The 18,673-nt window shown below is 34.6% G+C and overlaps 3 protein-coding genes across 3 annotated transcripts; 1 reads left to right on the forward strand and 2 right to left on the reverse strand.

The window, feature by feature from the left end:
- Positions 1–8,550: 8,550 nt before the first annotated feature.
- On the reverse strand, positions 8,551–10,294 carry LOC133794475 (mediator of RNA polymerase II transcription subunit 9). Its single transcript, XM_062231710.1, has 6 exons — positions 9,913–10,294; positions 9,758–9,820; positions 9,588–9,668; positions 9,158–9,216; positions 8,970–9,055; positions 8,551–8,733 (listed from the first exon to the last, which is right to left on the reverse strand). Exons 1-5 carry the CDS (start codon positions 10,207–10,209, stop codon positions 8,998–9,000), a joined length of 558 nt encoding a protein of 185 aa, XP_062087694.1. The 5' UTR covers positions 10,210–10,294; the 3' UTR covers positions 8,551–8,733; positions 8,970–8,997.
- A 588-nt stretch (positions 10,295–10,882) lies between these two features.
- On the forward strand, positions 10,883–12,265 carry LOC133794476 (uncharacterized). The gene is made up of 2 exons (XM_062231711.1): positions 10,883–11,046; positions 11,859–12,265. Exon 2 carries the CDS (start codon positions 11,903–11,905, stop codon positions 12,092–12,094), a length of 192 nt encoding a protein of 63 aa, XP_062087695.1. The 5' UTR covers positions 10,883–11,046; positions 11,859–11,902; the 3' UTR covers positions 12,095–12,265.
- Positions 12,266–12,426: 161 nt separating this feature from the next.
- On the reverse strand, positions 12,427–17,792 carry LOC133794474 (beta-galactosidase 17). Its single transcript, XM_062231709.1, has 19 exons — positions 17,517–17,792; positions 16,947–17,051; positions 16,467–16,662; positions 16,196–16,284; positions 16,010–16,090; positions 15,764–15,858; positions 15,545–15,615; positions 15,194–15,284; positions 15,001–15,118; positions 14,826–14,921; positions 14,671–14,719; positions 14,325–14,503; positions 14,151–14,228; positions 13,762–13,914; positions 13,615–13,665; positions 13,281–13,449; positions 13,063–13,208; positions 12,920–12,985; positions 12,427–12,755 (listed from the first exon to the last, which is right to left on the reverse strand). The coding sequence occupies exons 1-19, from the start codon at positions 17,718–17,720 to the stop codon at positions 12,654–12,656; spliced, it is 2,139 nt and encodes a 712-aa protein (XP_062087693.1). The 5' UTR covers positions 17,721–17,792; the 3' UTR covers positions 12,427–12,653.
- Positions 17,793–18,673: the final 881 nt, after the last annotated feature.

Consider the following 18,673-nt stretch of genomic DNA (forward strand, 5'->3'; position numbering starts at 1 on the left):
GTCAATCAATCAAATCCATACAAATCCTATTCAAGGCACATCATTTATTAAATTCTATCAAAATCATAAATATACACTATTGATAGTGTATATTAATAATACCAGAAACTATATAAATGATAACAATAATTATTATCAACGTAATGCAAATAACTCTTCATATAAAACCATGATTTAAACCTTGCTCATAAGATAATGTACTCTTATGATAATAATAATAATAATCCCAACAAAAATAATAATTATCGTCTATAATTAAACTTATTTCGATATTAATAACAAAATACTTCAATAGCAATACGTATATGGATGTATATATTCAAATAGTCATTTTATAAAAGAAATCATATTTTTAACATAAAGTTGTAATAATCAATATAATGATAATAATATAAATATAAATATTTATATTATTATTAATTAGTCATAATATCAATTCCAGTGATATAATAAATATACTTTCTCCAAAATTCACTGGTCTTACAAATATCAATAACTGTAAGAAACTAATATTTGATATTATTTTAATATTCAAATATTAATAAAATATTAATATACAATAATAATGGTTAGATAATAGGTTTACTATAAATCATACTTTTCATATATATATATATATATGAATCTGTATTCTTGATTTACTTAACAAAATAATAACAATAATAATTAAAATTACTCAATCATAATAATTTCCATATTAATATAAAATCAATTAAATATGTATTTTTATACTTTATTTAATATCTAATATTTTCTAGAAAATTGGACAGCACAACGGCTATAAAGTGGACAAATTCCAAAATCAAAACCTGTATCAAAAATATATATAATCCCAGACAGCGAGTAAATTACAGAAAATATTCCATATATCAATAATATATAATTATATACTATAAATACACATAATAACAATTACTCTAATCAATCACAATTAAATCACAATATATAGGTTAAAGAAATTATACCAAAATGATCGGGTTCCACAACAAGTCAAACAATGATTTTCTGAGACTCAAAACGTACTTCGGAACCTCGAACACTAAGTTTCGACCGTCAGTCTACGGTGGATCGCGGTGGCTCGTGGTGGGCCCACCACCCAACTATGGTAGATGTAGGAACAAGTTATTGGGTTTTGAAGCCCACAACACGAGGAGCACGATGGTGGTGACGGATCGGCAAACGGATGCCCGAGGTGGCCGAATCGCAACTTTGAAGTCGCGGGGTGGCCGAACTTAAATCGAGTGGTTGAGGCGTTTAATCGGCGAGTGAGCTCTAGATTCCCGCGTGGGTCGATAGTTCGGAGGCCTCTGAATCCAACGGTCCGGCGCGTGGCTAAAAATGGTGGCCGGAAAGTACTCCTGCGACGTCGGCAACAGTAACACGCAGAGAGAGAGAGAGAGAGAGAGAGAGAGAGAGAGAGAGAGAGAGAGAGAGAGAGAGAGAGAGAGAGAGAGAGAGTTTCTGAGGAGAGAGAGGGGCTCGGGTAAAATGAAAGGCTGAAGCCTTTTATTTTATTTTATTTTATTTATTTATTTATTTTTAAAAATTACACTTGGACCCAAAATACTAAAATTCTTTTCAAATAAGCCCTTTAGCCAAACTTTCTTAATTTTATAAAAATCCCCAATTAAAATTATATGACATTTGGGTCCAATACTTGACTACTCAAGTTTCTCTTTCTTTAATCTCATTAAAAACATAAAATCATATTTTAAACACTATTTTTCCATTACTATTTCTTAAATTTGTAAAGTTGTACATTTTATGTATTAAAACTTTGATTTATAATAAATAAATGTATTATGAAAATGTTGGATATTACACAGAGCCTTAATCTATTGCATGTTTTTTTAGAAGAAAAAACCAGACATCTAAAAAATTCCTCGATTCCCCACTCGATCCCTCTTTGAAGGCGAGTTCCCAAGGATCTTTTTACACCGTCATTGACAATCGACTCTTTGATTCCCTCATCAACTTCCAATGTGTAAGTTTTCCAATCTTTTCTTCGTATTTTACATATAGTTTTCACTGGTTCTTGCTATATTCTGGGAACCTTTTTTGTAAAGTGAAGTTCTTGATTTGTATGGATTTATGGCAAAAAATGATTTGTTTAGGCAAATTTTTGATAAAAACAAATAAAAATGGCACCTTATGGGGTAGTAGGTTATATGTTTTGTGTAGTGTAAGAAAAATAGTTTTGAATTGGGGTTTTAGTGCACGTATCCCGATAATATCTCATTTTGGGTAACTGGATTGCCCATTTTTTCCTAGAAATTCGGGATACCCCAAACTAAAAGTAACTACCCCACTCTTGTGTGGGTCCATTCTCGATGCCCCGAACTTTTAATAGCTCAGTCCTGGCATTTGAGTCAATCTCGCTATTTCGAGCCTTCAAGCTCAATTAATGCGATCTCGTTATCTTGAGCTTGCAAACTCGAGTTATCAAGACTTAACTCCTTCCACTCTTTTTTAAATACTGGGCCCTTACCTTTTTATTTCTTGTTAGATGTCATAGTCTTCAGAGAATCGGTGGGGGCCCGAGCTCGCGATTCCTTACCATCCGCCATCTCCTCGAGCTAAGTCTCCATTTTACCGAAACCAGTGGTTGATCCAAGAGCACAAGGAACGTCTCGAACGGGAAGATATTTGAGCCCACTTTCGACGTCAGATTGATGAAGTCGAAGAGGGAAAAAGGAAGAGGCTACGATTTGTTGTGTATCCGAACCTAGACTCCGAGATCCAAGCAATCCTACTAGATCCCAATTGTAGGGTCACAATAGCCTTTTCCCCTGGTGAACTCTCATTCAGCTTCATGGAGAGCTCATCGAATCAACCATCCACACACACAACCCCTAAAATCCTTTCTGCCCCGGCCTTGGTGGACTCTTTCTTCGAGGCTAACCACTACCAAAGTTCTGTTACCTCTACCAGAAAGATTTCAGAACTCTTAGCTTACCATAGGCTAAAGCTAGCCGGGAAACTGGCGTGTCGGCCCGCCAACCCCGATGAAAGGAGCTGCTTTGCTCCAGGCGAAAACAATTTTGACAAGAAGGTCCAGCTTGCGGCCTGGAGTCGGGAACACATGCGAGGTAGGGCATTGCTACCTCTGAAGGACTATTTTCGACACTTCACCGACTATGTCGTTATTGCCCTATTCCAACTTCATTCCAACTCTTATAGGGTCTTGGTAACCCTAAGGTCGCTCTACCACAAGATGGAGTGGGATGGCCCTTCGGCACGAGAGATCTTGTATCTCTTCTGCCTCAAGGGTAACCCTTCTCAAGATCAAGGTGGTGACAGATTTTACTACCTTTTGAGCTACCCCAATGAGAGAAGGATGTTCGAGGATAACCCTGACCATCCTCCCAACTTCTAGACCATCTTCTTCTGGACCAATGGCCTCTGTCCGTCCAAATTTTATTCCTTTCAACGAATCTGTAAGTACTTTTCCATAATTTGTTTCAATCTCCTTTAATATATTTTTTTAATTCAAGCTCACACTACTCATTTCATTCAATTTGCTCTGCCAACTGTCATCGTCTGCTAGGGGTGAACATTTGGTCTGCAAACCCGCAACCTGAAAACCCAATTTTTTTACAAAACTCGTCGGATTCGGGTTAAATCTGGTTCGAACCTGCACATGTGTCGGGTCGAGTTTTATATATTTGGTGTCCCGGGTTTGAGTTTAAACCCGAAACCCGAATACCATTAAAAAAGCCCTGGTTTTTGGCATTGTCAGTCACGATTCATTTTCTAAAAAAAATCCCATAGCCTCGACCCTTTTTCTCTCTCTCTGTCTCTGTCTTTGATCTGTAGCCGCCCGAGCCCGACTCTTCTTTTCTCAGAACCATCGGTGGCCACCACAACCACAACGCCCTCCGCCCAAGGCCACCACATCGCCCTCCTCTCCAGCGTCGATTCTCCCCGACCAAAAACGCCTCCTCCTGAAGTCATCTATCTCGTCTTTGGTCCTGCATCCCCCGGCCCGGATCTACTCGACTGTCCCCTTCTTCTCTCTCGGCAACGGTGCTCTTCCTTCGGACGACGCTGACAATAGAGCGACCCTTCATTTGTGGTCTCCGTCTCTAGTAACCTTTCACGCCACGCTGGCAGCCAAAGTTGAACCCAATAGGTAATTTGGAGGTAGTTTTCTTCTTCCATTTTGTTTGGGTATTAAATCTTTGTGTGTATGTTTATATGACTATGGCACTGTCAGGTGTGTTCTTGAAGTTGAAGGTTGTTTTTTTTCTTCTCTTATTTGAAGATTGATTTATATTGAATATAATACATATATATATAATATCAAGGTGTATGGGTTCTTAGTCTGATATCTGTGATTTTAAATTTGTTGATTTTTTATTGGATTGAGTTGTTAAAGTATCTGTTTTTGGTCAAATTTGTTAGCAGTTAGAATTGAGAATTATTTGGTCAAATCATGTTATCAAAACAGCTACTTTGAAGCCACTGGGTTAGAACCATCAGAAAAGGGCATGATCAAAATGTATTCCTCCAAATCATGTACGATTTTTTGTTTTTCTTATTTGATCACGACAGGGGTGTTATTTTTCTCATATCACATTATAATCTCTATATATAATAAGTGTGTAGATAAATGAAATTTTTGGTTTTAACGGTTTTTATTTTATAAAGGTTAACTTTAATGGAATATTCTTATATTTAACAAAATATTCTTATATTTAACTGTAGTTTGTAAACTCTTAAACTTAAATAAAATAAATAATTAATTAAAAAAATTGAAGTAAGATATTTTGAGATATTTTACAATGATAAATATTTAAAAATAATAAATAATTAAACAAATTAAAATATGATATTTTTGAGATATTTTATAATGAGAATTATTTAAAAATAATAAAATCATATGTTTTATAATTTTAATAAAATTAATTAAATTTAAATTCACTTTGTACGCCTTGGTTTTCCCACGGACTGATTAGCAGGCCGAGCCTCGGACTAATCAAGGTTAGTCCGAGAACTTCCCCAGGTCAGAGATTTTGTTTTCCAGGTCGTACCCACTTAGCTCGAGGTATCCTCAAGAACTCGCCAATGCTGCCCAAGACTGGGGGAAGGAGTCCTTAAGGCCGAAGGTTGGGTCAGTGAAGCAACTCGTTGTGCGAGCTGCTGCTCGTGGATCTCTAACCCTTTGTAAAGTCAACACACGCAAGATAAACGTGCCTATATCTGACATCACATGTCTGATATCTCCCTGACTTCCTGGGCACGCAACAGGAACGTGCGCATTCAGACACCCACGGCTGGGTTGGGCCGTGCGGCCCATTATCTCCTTACATACTGATTAGAAGACACTTATGTGTCAGGTTTAGGAATTAATCATAAATATTACAGAGTTGATATGACCAATGGTAAGGTCACGTGATGACCTCCCTACCAACTTCCAGGTGCCTTCTCCTATAAATATGGGGACCCTGGGAGTTGATAGGGGTTGGAAAAAATAGTCTCTGAAGAGCCATATATTTTGTAAACCAAATACCCAGAATACATCAATAATATTGACTAGTGGAGTAGAATGATTTTAACCTTTGAACCACTTAAAAATGTGTCTTGGGTCACATAGTTCATTCTCTAAGATTTCATATCTGTAACGGTTCTACTTTCAGCACTAATCCATTTCTCTTCTTCTCTTAATTACATGTTGGCGAAGAACCGCGTCAACACACTTATTATAATAATATTATATTAAACATATAATATAATCTACTGTGAATTAGTAACAAATTTAAAAAAAAAAAAAAACTAGCAAGAAATTTAAATTTAAAATTAACGTATAATATTTTATAATTACATTAAATATATAATATATAATCTATTGTTGTCACTTCCATATACTTAAACAAAAACTAGAACAAACATATACTTAAACAAAAATAAATAAATTATTTAATTAAAATAATATATTTATTTTAAATTTATATAACATTAATATAAATTTGATAGAAATAATCAATAAATTCTATAAATAAAACAAAGCAAACGTGCATGTTGCACGTTATTTGTATCTAGTATTACTAAAAAACATCACAATTTTTGGCCCATTTTTTAAAAATTAAAAAACTGTAGAAAATGATATTTTTGAAAAATTTATACCAAGGCCCATTTTCGGCCCAAAGCCCAATTGGCCTAGCCTAAACCGAAACCCAACCCACCCAAACCCGAAACCCGAATTTGATAAAAAACCCAAAATATTCAGACCAAATTCGGTATCACTTTTCTCCACCTGAAACCCGCAAAACCCGAACCCGATGCACTCGAAACCTAAAAATCCGACCCGTGTGCACCTCTACCGTCCGTAGCTCACCAAGGACATGTAAGACCACCAGGAGGAGATTTTCAAGCTCCCGTATGGCCGATGGTCCCTCAACTACCTCCTTCACTAGGATAAGCTCTGACGGTGCGACCTCTTGGGCGAAGGCGAGACTATAGACGATGTCAGGATTCGCAAATTCGTGAGGTGGGTAGACGTCCCATTACCAACGGCCAAGCTTCCCACTAGGGGGAAGCATGTGAGCTCACACTCATGCGACCTTATTCCCCACCCCGTCTAACCTTCGTGCTCGGGAAACGAATCACAAGACAAGGCCTCTATGAGCTCGTCTGATGGAGATAAATTCGTGCTAGACCTTTCGTGCTAGACCTATCCAGTGGGTTTTAAAATGTGTTCTTGATTTTTCGTATGGTTTGAAGCAATATTTATTTTTTTGTCCATTTTTTTACTGATTTTACAATTATAAGGTACCAAAAGATAATTATTCATAATAGAGGGTACTAAAGTTGTAATCAGTCAAAATATAGGGTACATTCTCAGACTTAAAGCCTCTACGAGTTGCAAGTGGCCCTAGTCTAAGTAAAATGGGGTTTGGCTCCAGGCTTGTTCTATTTCGATAGAGGGCTTGCAGTGGAATAAAATAGTATATTATATCAATCATTCGACCAATTTCATATCCTTCACTTCAGATGGCAGAGCTACCGCGCTACGTTCCGTTGACAAATACGCATATTCTCATTTTAAAAAATAAAGTAATTCAGGTTAAGCAAGGGCAAATTTGTTATTTGATAAAATTATTGATCAAATTTGTGTCTATGTACCATTTTTTTACTACTTTTACAAATACATGTTACCAGATAATAAATATTCGTAATAGAGGGTACCAAAGCTGTACTAGGCCAAAACACACGGTACACGTACAAGATGCGTATATTCTAAAAAAACATGGTTGTTCTTTTGGAAGACACAACCCAATAAGGAAAGTTAAAGATTTTTTTGTTAAATTTTAGCCATAGATATTTTTATCTGGGGACTACATCATTTTTTATTGTGTGGTTGAGATTAAATACACATCATTGTGTGTAAAAAATGTGTACAATTTAAGTATGTTTGTAGCATTACTCTAAGATTATATAAGAGAATTTATGTCTTTTTTAATAATGTTTCTAATTTCATTAATTCAAAGCATCTTCATAATGTTTTTTTTAAGCAACTTTATTGGTGTATCGTTGTACAAACAACAAAGAAACATTTGTTAAACTAGACAAAATATCTTTGATAATCAAGCAAAAAGGAGAAACCATAGACAGACGACTCCTAATTGCTCGTACAACACTATATAAGAGTATTTATGTTGATTTGTAAAATATATATTTATAAATAACTAATGGGTGATTCTATCTGCACTTATTTTTTTTTGGGAGAATATGAGTTTGACTCATGTATTTTTCTTGAATACGCGATCAACACATGTATTTTGTTAAATAACAATTCAGACTATATGTTTTACAAAATTGATCAAATTAGTACGCTAGACCTGATTTTAATCAAAATATTTTCAAATATAGTATTTTATTATCACCTCCTCGACCACCTTCACTATTTTTTTGAACCCATCGCATCGCCAATAATCCGATAATTAATCCTATAATTTAAAATATTCTGACCAAAATCGGGTCTAGGGTATTATTTTGATCAATTTTGTAAAATACAAAATTTGATTTGTTATTTTGCAAAATATAATGGCCGATTGTGTATTCAGACAAAATACAAGGAGCAAAATTGAATTTTCCTTTTTATTTCTTTTCTCTCCACACCTTAGTTAATTAATTATTTATAGTATTTTGGTTATAAATTTACACAAATATCCATACTACTTATTTAACAATAAAATTATATTTCTTTACCCACACTTTTAACACAAACTAAGTAACAAGTATAAAATAAATTAAAAAAATATCAAAATTTATTTTATGAAAACAATTTCGTAATTTTTTCTTTGTTTTAATATTATTTGTTCTTATGAGGTATTTTTGTTAAATATTCTTTGTTCTTATATTGTGTTTCAGAGAATACAAATTAAATTATGCAATTGATTTATGAAGATATATCAAATTTTCTTTATTATTATTATAAAATATGGTGTAGAAAGATTTTATTTTTTAAAATTTCATGAAAATTAGTAAGGGGTGTGAAAATAAAATTTTCAATTTTAGTAGGGATGTACTTAGAAACGGGGTGAAGAATGAAAAAAAAATGGCGTCAATAGAAACACCCATAACTAATTAATTATGAGGAGGTGATGGGTGAAAGCTTCTTTTTTAAATGTACAACAATACAAAATAAAAATAAAAACTAAAGTTTTTTTTTTTCCTATTGGTAGGAGGCTCCCTCTTGATACACCAGATACAGCTCTACTGCAATAAAGCCTGCAAAAGAAGAAAAGAAAAAAAATCATTCTATTAGCAAGTTGCCACGATTCAATTTAGAAAACTAAAAAATAAAAGTAAAACTTAAAATCATAATAAATCTATCTGATCTGCCTAAGTAGTCGCTAACCCTGGTTTATAAACACATTCATTGATTATCAAACCCTCTCATATCCAAATTAGGCACAGACGATTTCTCCTATGAAGAAATTAAACTGGAGATTAGACTTTCTTACTTCATATCCAGAAGAAGCTAATCAGCATCTAAGGCTGAGACTTGACCAGCGCTTGAACAGAGTGTATATACTTGTTCATTAGATCCCTAATAATAATGAAAAACATAAAAAAGGCTTAAGCAAAGTAAAACATTAATCGGAATTGGAAAGAGAACACACAACATTTAACTCAATAAACAGCTATATACCTCCTCTGGTTTAACATTTGCTCACTCTCTTCCAGTTTTTTCTTTTGCCCATCAACTGTCTACAAAGCCAAAAACAACATCCACAATTCTCATCAAGTTAGGCACAAAATAAATCATATGACAATAATGATTACAACCTAATAATACATCATCAACTATGATCTTAGAAACGAAATAGTATCCCTAGTTTTGTAATCCCTGTGTTAAATCAGTGGTGCCCATCATCATCTTCATAATGCTACAAAAATAAATAGATAAATAAAAAGTGATACATTTTGACAAAAGCAGAACTAGTAATTAGAGACATTGTTTAAGAATTGAATCTGATTAATAAATCAAGATAAAGCCCATTCCTTTTCATAAAATGTAGATAAAAGTACTCCATAATCAATAAGCAAAAGAACCCAAATTTGGTTATGCAATCAATTACCATGGCTTTGGTGCTAATTGAACCGGATATGGAGTTCAACAGCTGCTGACACTTCTCGAAGTGGGTATTCAAATCGCTTATCTTCCAAAACCAATACACCAATACCAGACAATTAAAAAAAATAAAAAAGAGAAAATTTGAAGAGAAGAGTAAAAAAAAAATAAAGATACCAAAGCATCGGATTGCTGATCCCTAGTTCCATTGTCAATCGCCTCCGATAATTTCGACACCAACTGTATCCAATTCAAACACTCACAAAGTCAAATCATTCATTCATATATATGCATGTATGTATGTAAGAAGAATTAGGGTTTGTAGAATTTACATGGAAGAGGTGAAAGTGAGAAGCGAGTGACTGGTGGTGCTGTTGGGGTTGTTGTTGTGGGGGTGGTGGTGTTTGTTGCGGTTGCGGTTGCGGTTGCTGTTGCTGTTGCTGTTGAATGAGAAGAGGCTGCTGTTGTTGATAAAGCGGAGATTGCTGGGGTTGAAATTGTTGTTGATGGTGATGGACGTACAGATTGTCCTGATTCGAAGGCGTAGAGACGTTACTGTGGCTCTGAATATTTGTAGGGATCATCGTCCAACTCCCTCCTCCTCCACCTCCGTACGGACTATGCTCCATTGCTCCGACTCTGCTCAACTCGCCGGTCTACTCGATCGTATTCTAACTAAGCCGAATCCCCTTTCAACTTAACAGAAATACACGTCATGATATTTTTCGAATCAATACTGAAATAATTGGTACTTTTCAAATTGAGTAAATTTTATTTGTTTCAGTTATTACGTAAAAAAATTTATCGTCGTTTTATGCCTATATTTTTTTCCCTCTGTCGTCGTTTTTCCCTTTTGTCGTTTTATACAACCGACTCTTGCTTTCTTTCTATTTTATTATTACAAATTCAGAAAAATGTGAGGGGACAAGGTCTAGAACATTTTTTAAGGATCAAGTGAGAAATATTGCTGCTCAAAAGATCACCAAGTCAAATTTCAGTTTTTCTGTCGTTTTTCATTGTCTGTTGTCGTTTAATGATTTTGTTTTAAAATTCGGCATCTTCTTCAGTAACGGTTTTCTTTTCTCTTATCTCTTTTCCTGTCGTTACTTGGTTTATTTGTTTGCTTTTCAATGATTGTCGTTTCTTTCATTTAATATTTTCAGTTGTTGTCGTTTTATTAAATTTCAATTGATTGTCGTTTATCCCGTTTATTTCTGTATTTGTTGTCGTTTCTGGGTGTGATTCAGTCAAAGAGTCTAGTAGTATGGGCCTAATAGGCCCAATTTTTACAAGTCCTTCGGCCGAATCCAATTTCTCGACACGACAATGTGTCCTTGCCGTATAATATTTTCAATTTGCTTCGACATTGAACAAGTGCAGACTCCGTTCTCCGAGGAGGACAAAACTCAAATATCGGCACGAGCTATACGCTTACCGACGTAAGAAGAAACCCTTTTGGATTTGAGGTATGTTTCAATCAATATTTCTTACTCTTTAACCTCAAGGTGTGTCATTGATTTCCTTACTTTACGTTTGGATTTAATTATTGATGATCGAGTCACACTCTACAAACGTAATTATCACCTGGGTATTTGTTGTTCTAGCTTGTTTGCACGTAAATCACCGAGTTTAAGGCCAATAAATAACCGAAGAAGATGTTAGGTCGGGCCATGAGATTTGGGGTCAAGAATAATTTGATGTATGAAAATATTTTCTTGGTCCGAACTTTAATACTTTTGGGATTATATTGCAATATACTTAACGAATGTACACATTCCTTGAACCAAGTTATGCAGAGGAATTTTATACCCTTGTATGATATGAAAGTGTTCATTCTTGTGAGAAGACCCTCTATTTTTAATGTTATTTTTTAAGGAAGGAACCCAAAAAGGGGAAAAGTTGGAGACTTTGCCTTCCAAAACAATCATATTAATGAGATTGCAATTCAAAGCTGTGTGAGATGGAAGTTACAGGCAATGATCTCTGAGTCCTTTAACAATTGTCCAATCAAACTATTCCAAGTTCAGTCTCTTTACAGCTGAGTCTGAATGAATACTAATGTAGAACTAGGAATATAAATAGTACGTACGTAAAATGTTGTCTAGGTGATAAATATTTAAGATTTTTTTTGGGGATGTTTTTGTCTTATGTTTTGTTGTTTTTTGTTTAGACTGTGATTCTTTTTTCCTATAACTGAACTATTTTAGTCTAAAAATCTAGGGATGTGGTGTTGTTTGGCGCCATCTATTCTTATATTTTGACATTGCTATTTCTTTAGTGTTTGCCGTGGAGGGTTTTCTTTTCAAGTCCAGGGCATAAGATATGGCGGTAAAACCAACAGTTGCCTTGAGGGCTATGCTTGTAGGAGGAATTGCAGCGTTTGCAAAGGTAGGTGCTGCAGTGAAGGCTGCTGGCAGTGCAAAGGTTGGTGCAGCAGCAGTTGCAATGACGGCAGCTGCAACCGCAGCTGTGTCAGGATCTAAACAAGAACAGAATGCTTCTAAGCAGAAGTGAAGTTAATTTTTATGCAATGTGCTTGGTAATTTTAGTGTATAATTGGCTGCTCCATGTTTTGTCTTGGAACACATTGGCTATGCCTGAGATATAATGTTTTTTTTTTCTTTTTTCTTTTAATGTAAGACAAGAAACCAATTAAAATAAGAGAAATCGCATTGTTCTTTTGCATTGAAGCTTCGTTTTTTGATGGGCTTTTGATTTTCCAGTAGTTACTAAGCTGATCCACCTTTAATAAATTTTCAAACACAAGTGATTGCATTGAGTACAAAGCCTTAGTAGATATATGTGACCATCAACTTGCAAATAATAGTCAACATATGCAATTGATCTTCTCAGGAAAATAAGATTTCATGTTCACCAAAATTTCATTATATTTTATGGTATCATTTATAGTCATTCCTTTTTCTTTCATTTCTTCGTAATTATATTCGTTTCCTTTGAGTACTTCTCCAGGGCATTACAATCGAAATTGCAAACGCAATTCTCTTTCTGAACTCTAGCTTGCCTTGTATTTAGCAGGGTAAAGAACATCTCATAGGAAGTACTGGTACTAAAGCTAATGATGGAAGTGTTGTTTACTTGAACCACATGTGAAGTCTGGCTGGTCAACAAAGCTAACCACGAGTTCTGGGTTTGGATCTTCCAACTCAAATATCATCTGCAGAATAATAAACACCAAATGTCAGAGAGTTCAAGCAAAAGCAATCACTTTTAATTTAGAATCGATAAACAAATTGGATATATAGTTCTGTAGTTGCCATCAAAGAAGAAGCAGCCACTTTCTATCTAGATATTCTCTAATTGGGACTTCGGCATGCATACCACAACATTTTCCCCAGGCTTAAGGAGTGGAGCAGGCACATAGAGGTTGCACTGTGGTCCCACTGACTGCAAAAACGAAAGATATGAGAAGAAATAGCATAGTACTATTCTGTCAAATGAAGTAAAGAGATGCGCGATTTTACCGGCCAAAACCTTCCAACATTGAAATTGTTAACTATTGCAATTCCTTTACCCCAACCATTGAATGATATGAATGTATCTTTTATTTGGGATTCATTGTCGATATGGAAGTGACCAGCATAAAATGCTGGTTCTTTTGAAACAATCACTGCAAAATATAAGGCAGTTCATTATTGATCTCATCTCTGAGTTTTATCACAACATGAACTCTAGATCGTACCGTGCTTTTCCTTCAACTTTTTGCGAGCAGAAATATCAAAACCTCTAGAATAAGAAGCCTGATTAATGGGATTGTTTTCTGGAATCTCATTAAGGTTGGCAATAGGAATTTTGTACATTTTCCATTTGCTGAGAATACTCCCATCTAGGTAAACAGGAGATAAAATTCCCTGCAAAGATATTATGAAGGCCACTACATCATATGGTGCTACAGTAAGGGAATGAAATATTTGTATCGGCAATAAAAACAAAACTTTGATCATAGGTAAATAAATGCAATTAGTTAATAACCATATGTCAAAAGCAAATTTATGATTTCTCTAAGAAACGCTTACCTTCCTATCGAATATGTATGACCCATAATTTAGACGACCCATGTTTTCTACCTGTGAGCGATTAAAAGTAAATAAATTATAAGTCTTTTGAAATCATGCAGTATTATTACTGCAATGGAAACTGAAGCAAAATAACATATTAGGTACCAATATAAATAAGCTGATGCTGGACACACAATTAGTACTAGGAAGGTATAGTCTTCGAGTTGACCATCTTTCAATTGTACCAACAAATGTTGGTCTTATTCCAGCATTACGTCCAGAAGAGCAAGATATAAGCACCTGAGCTCTGTCATGCACCTGCAACATTTGAAAGCGAAATTCGTAACCTTAATTCTCTAAGCTTGTTGTATATTTCGATATATTGTACAACTAATAGACAAGTTACAAGTACAGGCTGTTGGACTTCAATACCAAGAATGTGCATTTTTCTTTGTTGGTAAAAAGAGATGAAAATGTGAACAGAGAAATTGGAATTCAATTTTACACAGCTACTTAACATTAGCTTAAATTTGAAAGATAAAAGAAAAGTCCACCTTTGGTATAGACAGAATTCTACCATCGTCGTTGTCCTTTGCAGCATATTCAGTTACATATAGCAAGAAGCCAAACATCTGCTCATAAAAAGCATTCGATATAAAATATTTCTACATATCATTAGATCATTTAATAAAAAAACTTCCAAGCCAAATCTGCAGAATCCTATGTACCTGGCCAACAGAATTCATTGGCATTGGATTTTCGGATTCAACTACATCAAACTGATGAAGCATATCAAGTAAATTCCCTGCCTTTGTTAAGTGAATGGATCCATATCCTATCTTTTCATTATCAGGTGGAACTGGTGGAAGAGATTGTGCAGCATATTTCTCTATAACTCTTCGCAAAGCTGAAAAAAGTACATATATGAGGAATCATGCTGTTTAAGCAACATAGCTTGAATAAATTCAGGAGATATTTTTTTTATAATGCACAAATACCTAGTGAGAGTAACTAGTCTCATAGGAAGAACTAGAGAAGCACATGGAGAAGTGGAAACAAAGGACCAGTAATTACCTTTGAATTTTGCGTTGTTTATGTCCCCCGTCTCCCTAATGGGTGCATCCTAGAAAAGGGAAGTTTTATTAATTTCCAAATTATCATTGAATATATAAAGCCAGAGATTAATGCTGGCTTTACAAGTTAGAAGAGATAAACCAAAAAGTCCATACATAGTCATAGGAAGTAAGATCAGCCTTGTAATCAGACTCATCTGATCCAGTGTTTGCTCCATTGTAAAATCCAAAGTTTGTTCCACCGTGTGCCATCTAAAAGTCAAGAAACCGTATCAAAGCAATACAAATAGTGTTAATTTAAAAATAAAATAGTAGGACCTTTATGACGTACATAAAGAACAGCAGAACCATTCCTTCTCAAAATCGTTTCCAAGGCAGATGCTGTAAAATTAGCATCAGTCTGTGCAATCTTCTCACCCCAGTGTGTAAGCCAACCTGTGTAGAACTCCCTGAAACAAGCATTCATGAGCACTTACTTCTACGCCTGCCTAGTAAAGACTGATACCATTTAACAAGACTCTTACGCAGAAAGTGGTGGTGATTTCCCAGGTGCATTGAACTTCTTTTGTAAGTCAAATATGGGCCAAGGGTTATTACCAGTGGAGAAGTCAACAGCTACAAATTAGACAGAACATATTAGAGTATAAAATAATAACAATAATGTTGCAAGGAAAAACACAAAAGCTTTTATTCTTAGTAAGATTTCTGGTTCAGATTTTGCCATTCTAAATGAAACACCGATGACTTCAGAAATAGGGCAAACACAAATAATTTCTTTTGGATGAGAAGGGTTGCATAATATGGTACAATGTACAACTTCAACGGGAATTGAATAACAGATAAAGAAAAAGTAATGAATCAATCATGAACTTTACCTGAAAAGACAGCATCTCCACGAATTGTTCCTTTCTCGAGTGCTTCCCTAGTGCCTCCATCTGTAGTATACCTGACAACACCAATTAAGAAAAAGTTTTAATAATAAAGGTGTTAATCTTAGGCCAAAAGTTTGTCGGATCTAGTATGATTAACATAATATTCATCAAATACAGTAATACACATAAGTGAAGCATGAATATAGTGGAGAATTCTCTTACAAAATTATATCATCTCCAAGGTGATATTTTGCCAATCTGACTAGGTGATGAAGATAAGCCTTGTCATTTCCATATGAACCAAATTCATTTTCAACCTGTTAACATATATTACTTTTGGTAAAATCTACCACCCTTGGGCTCAATTCAGCTTATTGAAAATCTAAGAGTTCTCACTATTATTTTCTACTTTCTTTATAAATCAAGGGCACGGAAGCTAGAGCATAGAAGATTTGCAGATCCACTTACCTGGACCATTATAACAGGACCTCCATTCTTGTAAAGATATGGAGCTATCTTTGGAAGTAGTGCTCCCCACCATCTTTCAACCTTAAATGATACAAAATAAAACCTGCATTAGCATCTTGAATATTGAAAATAAACACAAGAAATACCTAAATATGAATTAAATAGACAGCAAATTAGAAAACAAACCAATTTCAGGTAAGCAGGATCCGATGATCTTAGTGTGAGAGCTGGCTTTATGTCTAGTAACCAAGGAGGAAAACCCCCTAAATCCCACTCTGCAATCAAAGGCAGCTCTGAACAGGAATTTCCAGCATTGTATTTCAATTTTTAAACTAACCAGAAATCACAAGAGCATGTTCCTTATGAAGAATTTAGCAATGATCTATCCAGCTTCAGGATAAAAGCCAAGCTTGCAGGTATTTTAGCAAATAAATTTATGATTTCCGACTGCACTGACCTGCACATATGTATGGTCCAGGCCGAAGCATAACAAGGAAACCTTGCTTCTGGCAGTGTTTAAAATATGATACTAAATCTGCAATACCATCAAAATTAAAAGCTCCAGGCTTTGGTTCATGGAGATTCCAAGGGACATAAGTTTGAATAGTATTCAGACCCAGAGCCTTTGCTCTCAACAACCTATCATCCCAATACTGCAATCACATAAAGATAGAAGTGGTCTTTCTGTTAAACCAAGATACTTGATGAGGCAACATCTAACAGCAAATTGGTTCCTCCAATAAAAAGGAAATAACTAAAAACATAAGAAAATTCAGAACCATCTTAGCAAATTAGGAACTTTAACATTTTTCATTTACATGGTAAACGTATTCAGGGAAGCCATAACAGAAGCATAGACTAACAACAATCACCCTGCTGATGTTATGTCCTTATTGAACATTTTCTCCAATGAAGATCACAGTAAGAAGAAGAATACCTCTGGAAGAACTCGAAAATAGTGCACGTCTCCACCGATGATCTGGAATGCCTGACCATCTTTCCAGAATTTGTCATCAGAAATTTCGAATTTTCTAGCACTAACCTGATAGAATTTCATGAAAACTCTTAAGTTAACAGCAAGTAAAGAGAAAATAAATTAATTGGCATTGAGTATGGTCATGAATCGAACGAAAAGCGAGTCTCCGCATATGTATCTTCTTCTTCTTCTTTTTTTTTCAGCGAGCCTTGCCCCTTAGAAATGGGATACTATAACTCAATTATCGAAATTGCACATAAAAGAGATACAAAGTAGACCTCTTAATCACTAGTTTTATTCACACTTGACTTCCTCATCATCATCATCAAGCAGGAAAACTTATGATCAGCTAACGAAGACAAAAAGGCATATAATAAAAGTAAAGGAACAGAAAAGAAAAAAAAAAGTTTTCAGTGAGGCATTTCGGAAAATTCCAAATCAAAGTGACCTAGAAAGCAAAGCCCAAAAATTATATGGTCATAAAAACAGTTCCAGATCATAATTGGAAGAAGAAAGAAAAAAAAAACTTACCTTTATAGGGGTAGGATGATGAGTGGAGTGAGAAGAAAGAGGAGGGAGGAGAGCAAAGACAGGGACAAAGATACCGAAGGCTACAAGAGAAAGGAAGGTGATGAAGAATAAGGTGAGTCTTGTGCTTCGCTTCTTGGCCATTGCTGAAACTTTGGAGCTCCGAACCCACTTGACCTTCTTATGGTTGCCACTACTAATTTTCATTCAGTCAACCCCACCCTTTCGACCTCAGCTCAGCCTGCCAAACCAATAACCGTTTCCCACTCTTTTCTTTTTTTTATTCAATAGGATTAGAATTTGTTGCTTTCCTCAATCATAAATTATTTAATCAGCAACTACTAGTAGCCTTAATTATGTTTTTATTCGCCCGACAAAAAAATGCTTTTATTTTATTTTAATTCTTCCAATTTATTCAGGAGTTTATACTATTTCGATTTTTCTTTTGTTTTAGTTTATACATTTAATTTTAAATAATTACAAACGATATCCTTTATTTTATAAAAATAATAAATAATACTACCTTCAATTTAATTTTTATCAACATCATTTTAAATATGACCGAACTACTTAGTCCTTAATTGATGAGTAATTATTCATTTTAGAAGATTTTAATTGATAATAAACTAAAATATTTTTTTTATAAAACCAAACAAAAATTAAAATTAAAAAAAAAAGATTATAGAAAAATAATACTAATTTAAAATAGAATAAAAAAGTAAAAACCAGCTTAATGTAACTTCTATTGCAATAAAAAAAAAGGTTTTGTTTATTTGTAAATCAATTTCTTGTTTTATCTTAATTTTTACTAATTATTTTATTTCTTTTTTGTTAGAGATTACATGTAGATTAGTTTGTTAGGTGTTTTACTAGTTTCTGTTGCTTCTAGTTCTTGATTACTCATGGGCTTTCTTGTCTTTCTGTATCAAGTAATCATTTCTCAGCTTTGATCATTTTTCAATGATGTGATCAAGAGTATTCACTACAATCTTGTCTCAATTCTCTACACATTTACATGGTATCAAGCCCGTTCTCTTGACCCATCTTCCAACTTTCTTCTCAGCTTCCTGAACTTTTTTGCTCTTCCATCTTTCTTGACCTTCAATGGCGAACATTCCTTCGACTGGTGAACAAGCTAGATCCGATCAGAACAATCAGTC

Source organism: Humulus lupulus, chromosome 8 (genome assembly GCF_963169125.1).
Source record: "Humulus lupulus chromosome 8, drHumLupu1.1, whole genome shotgun sequence".
In the NCBI taxonomy this organism is placed as follows: Eukaryota; Viridiplantae; Streptophyta; class Magnoliopsida; order Rosales; family Cannabaceae; genus Humulus; species Humulus lupulus.

What these genes read in the sequence shown, in the direction of transcription:
- LOC133794476 (XM_062231711.1), top strand. Translation starts at nt 11,903, where the DNA reads ATGGCGGTAAAACCAACAGTTGCCTTGAGGGCTATGCTTGTAGGAGGA.
- LOC133794474 (XM_062231709.1), bottom strand. Translation starts at nt 17,720, where the DNA reads ATGAAAATTAGTAGTGGCAACCATAAGAAGGTCAAGTGGGTTCGGAGC. An exon ending in GCATCAGCTTATTTATATTG is followed by an intron (nt 13,666 to 13,761) that starts GTACCTAATATG and finishes AATCGCTCACAG; the next exon opens with GTAGAAAACATGGGTCGTCT. An exon ending in CATACATATTCGATAGGAAG is followed by an intron (nt 13,450 to 13,614) that starts GTAAGCGTTTCT and finishes ATATCTTTGCAG; the next exon opens with GGAATTTTATCTCCTGTTTA.
- LOC133794475 (XM_062231710.1), bottom strand. Translation starts at nt 10,209, where the DNA reads ATGGAGCATAGTCCGTACGGAGGTGGAGGAGGAGGGAGTTGGACGATG. An exon ending in CTCACTTTCACCTCTTCCAT is followed by an intron (nt 9,821 to 9,912) that starts GTAAATTCTACA and finishes AATTGGATACAG; the next exon opens with TTGGTGTCGAAATTATCGGA. An exon ending in ATCAGCAATCCGATGCTTTG is followed by an intron (nt 9,669 to 9,757) that starts GTATCTTTATTT and finishes TGGTTTTGGAAG; the next exon opens with ATAAGCGATTTGAATACCCA.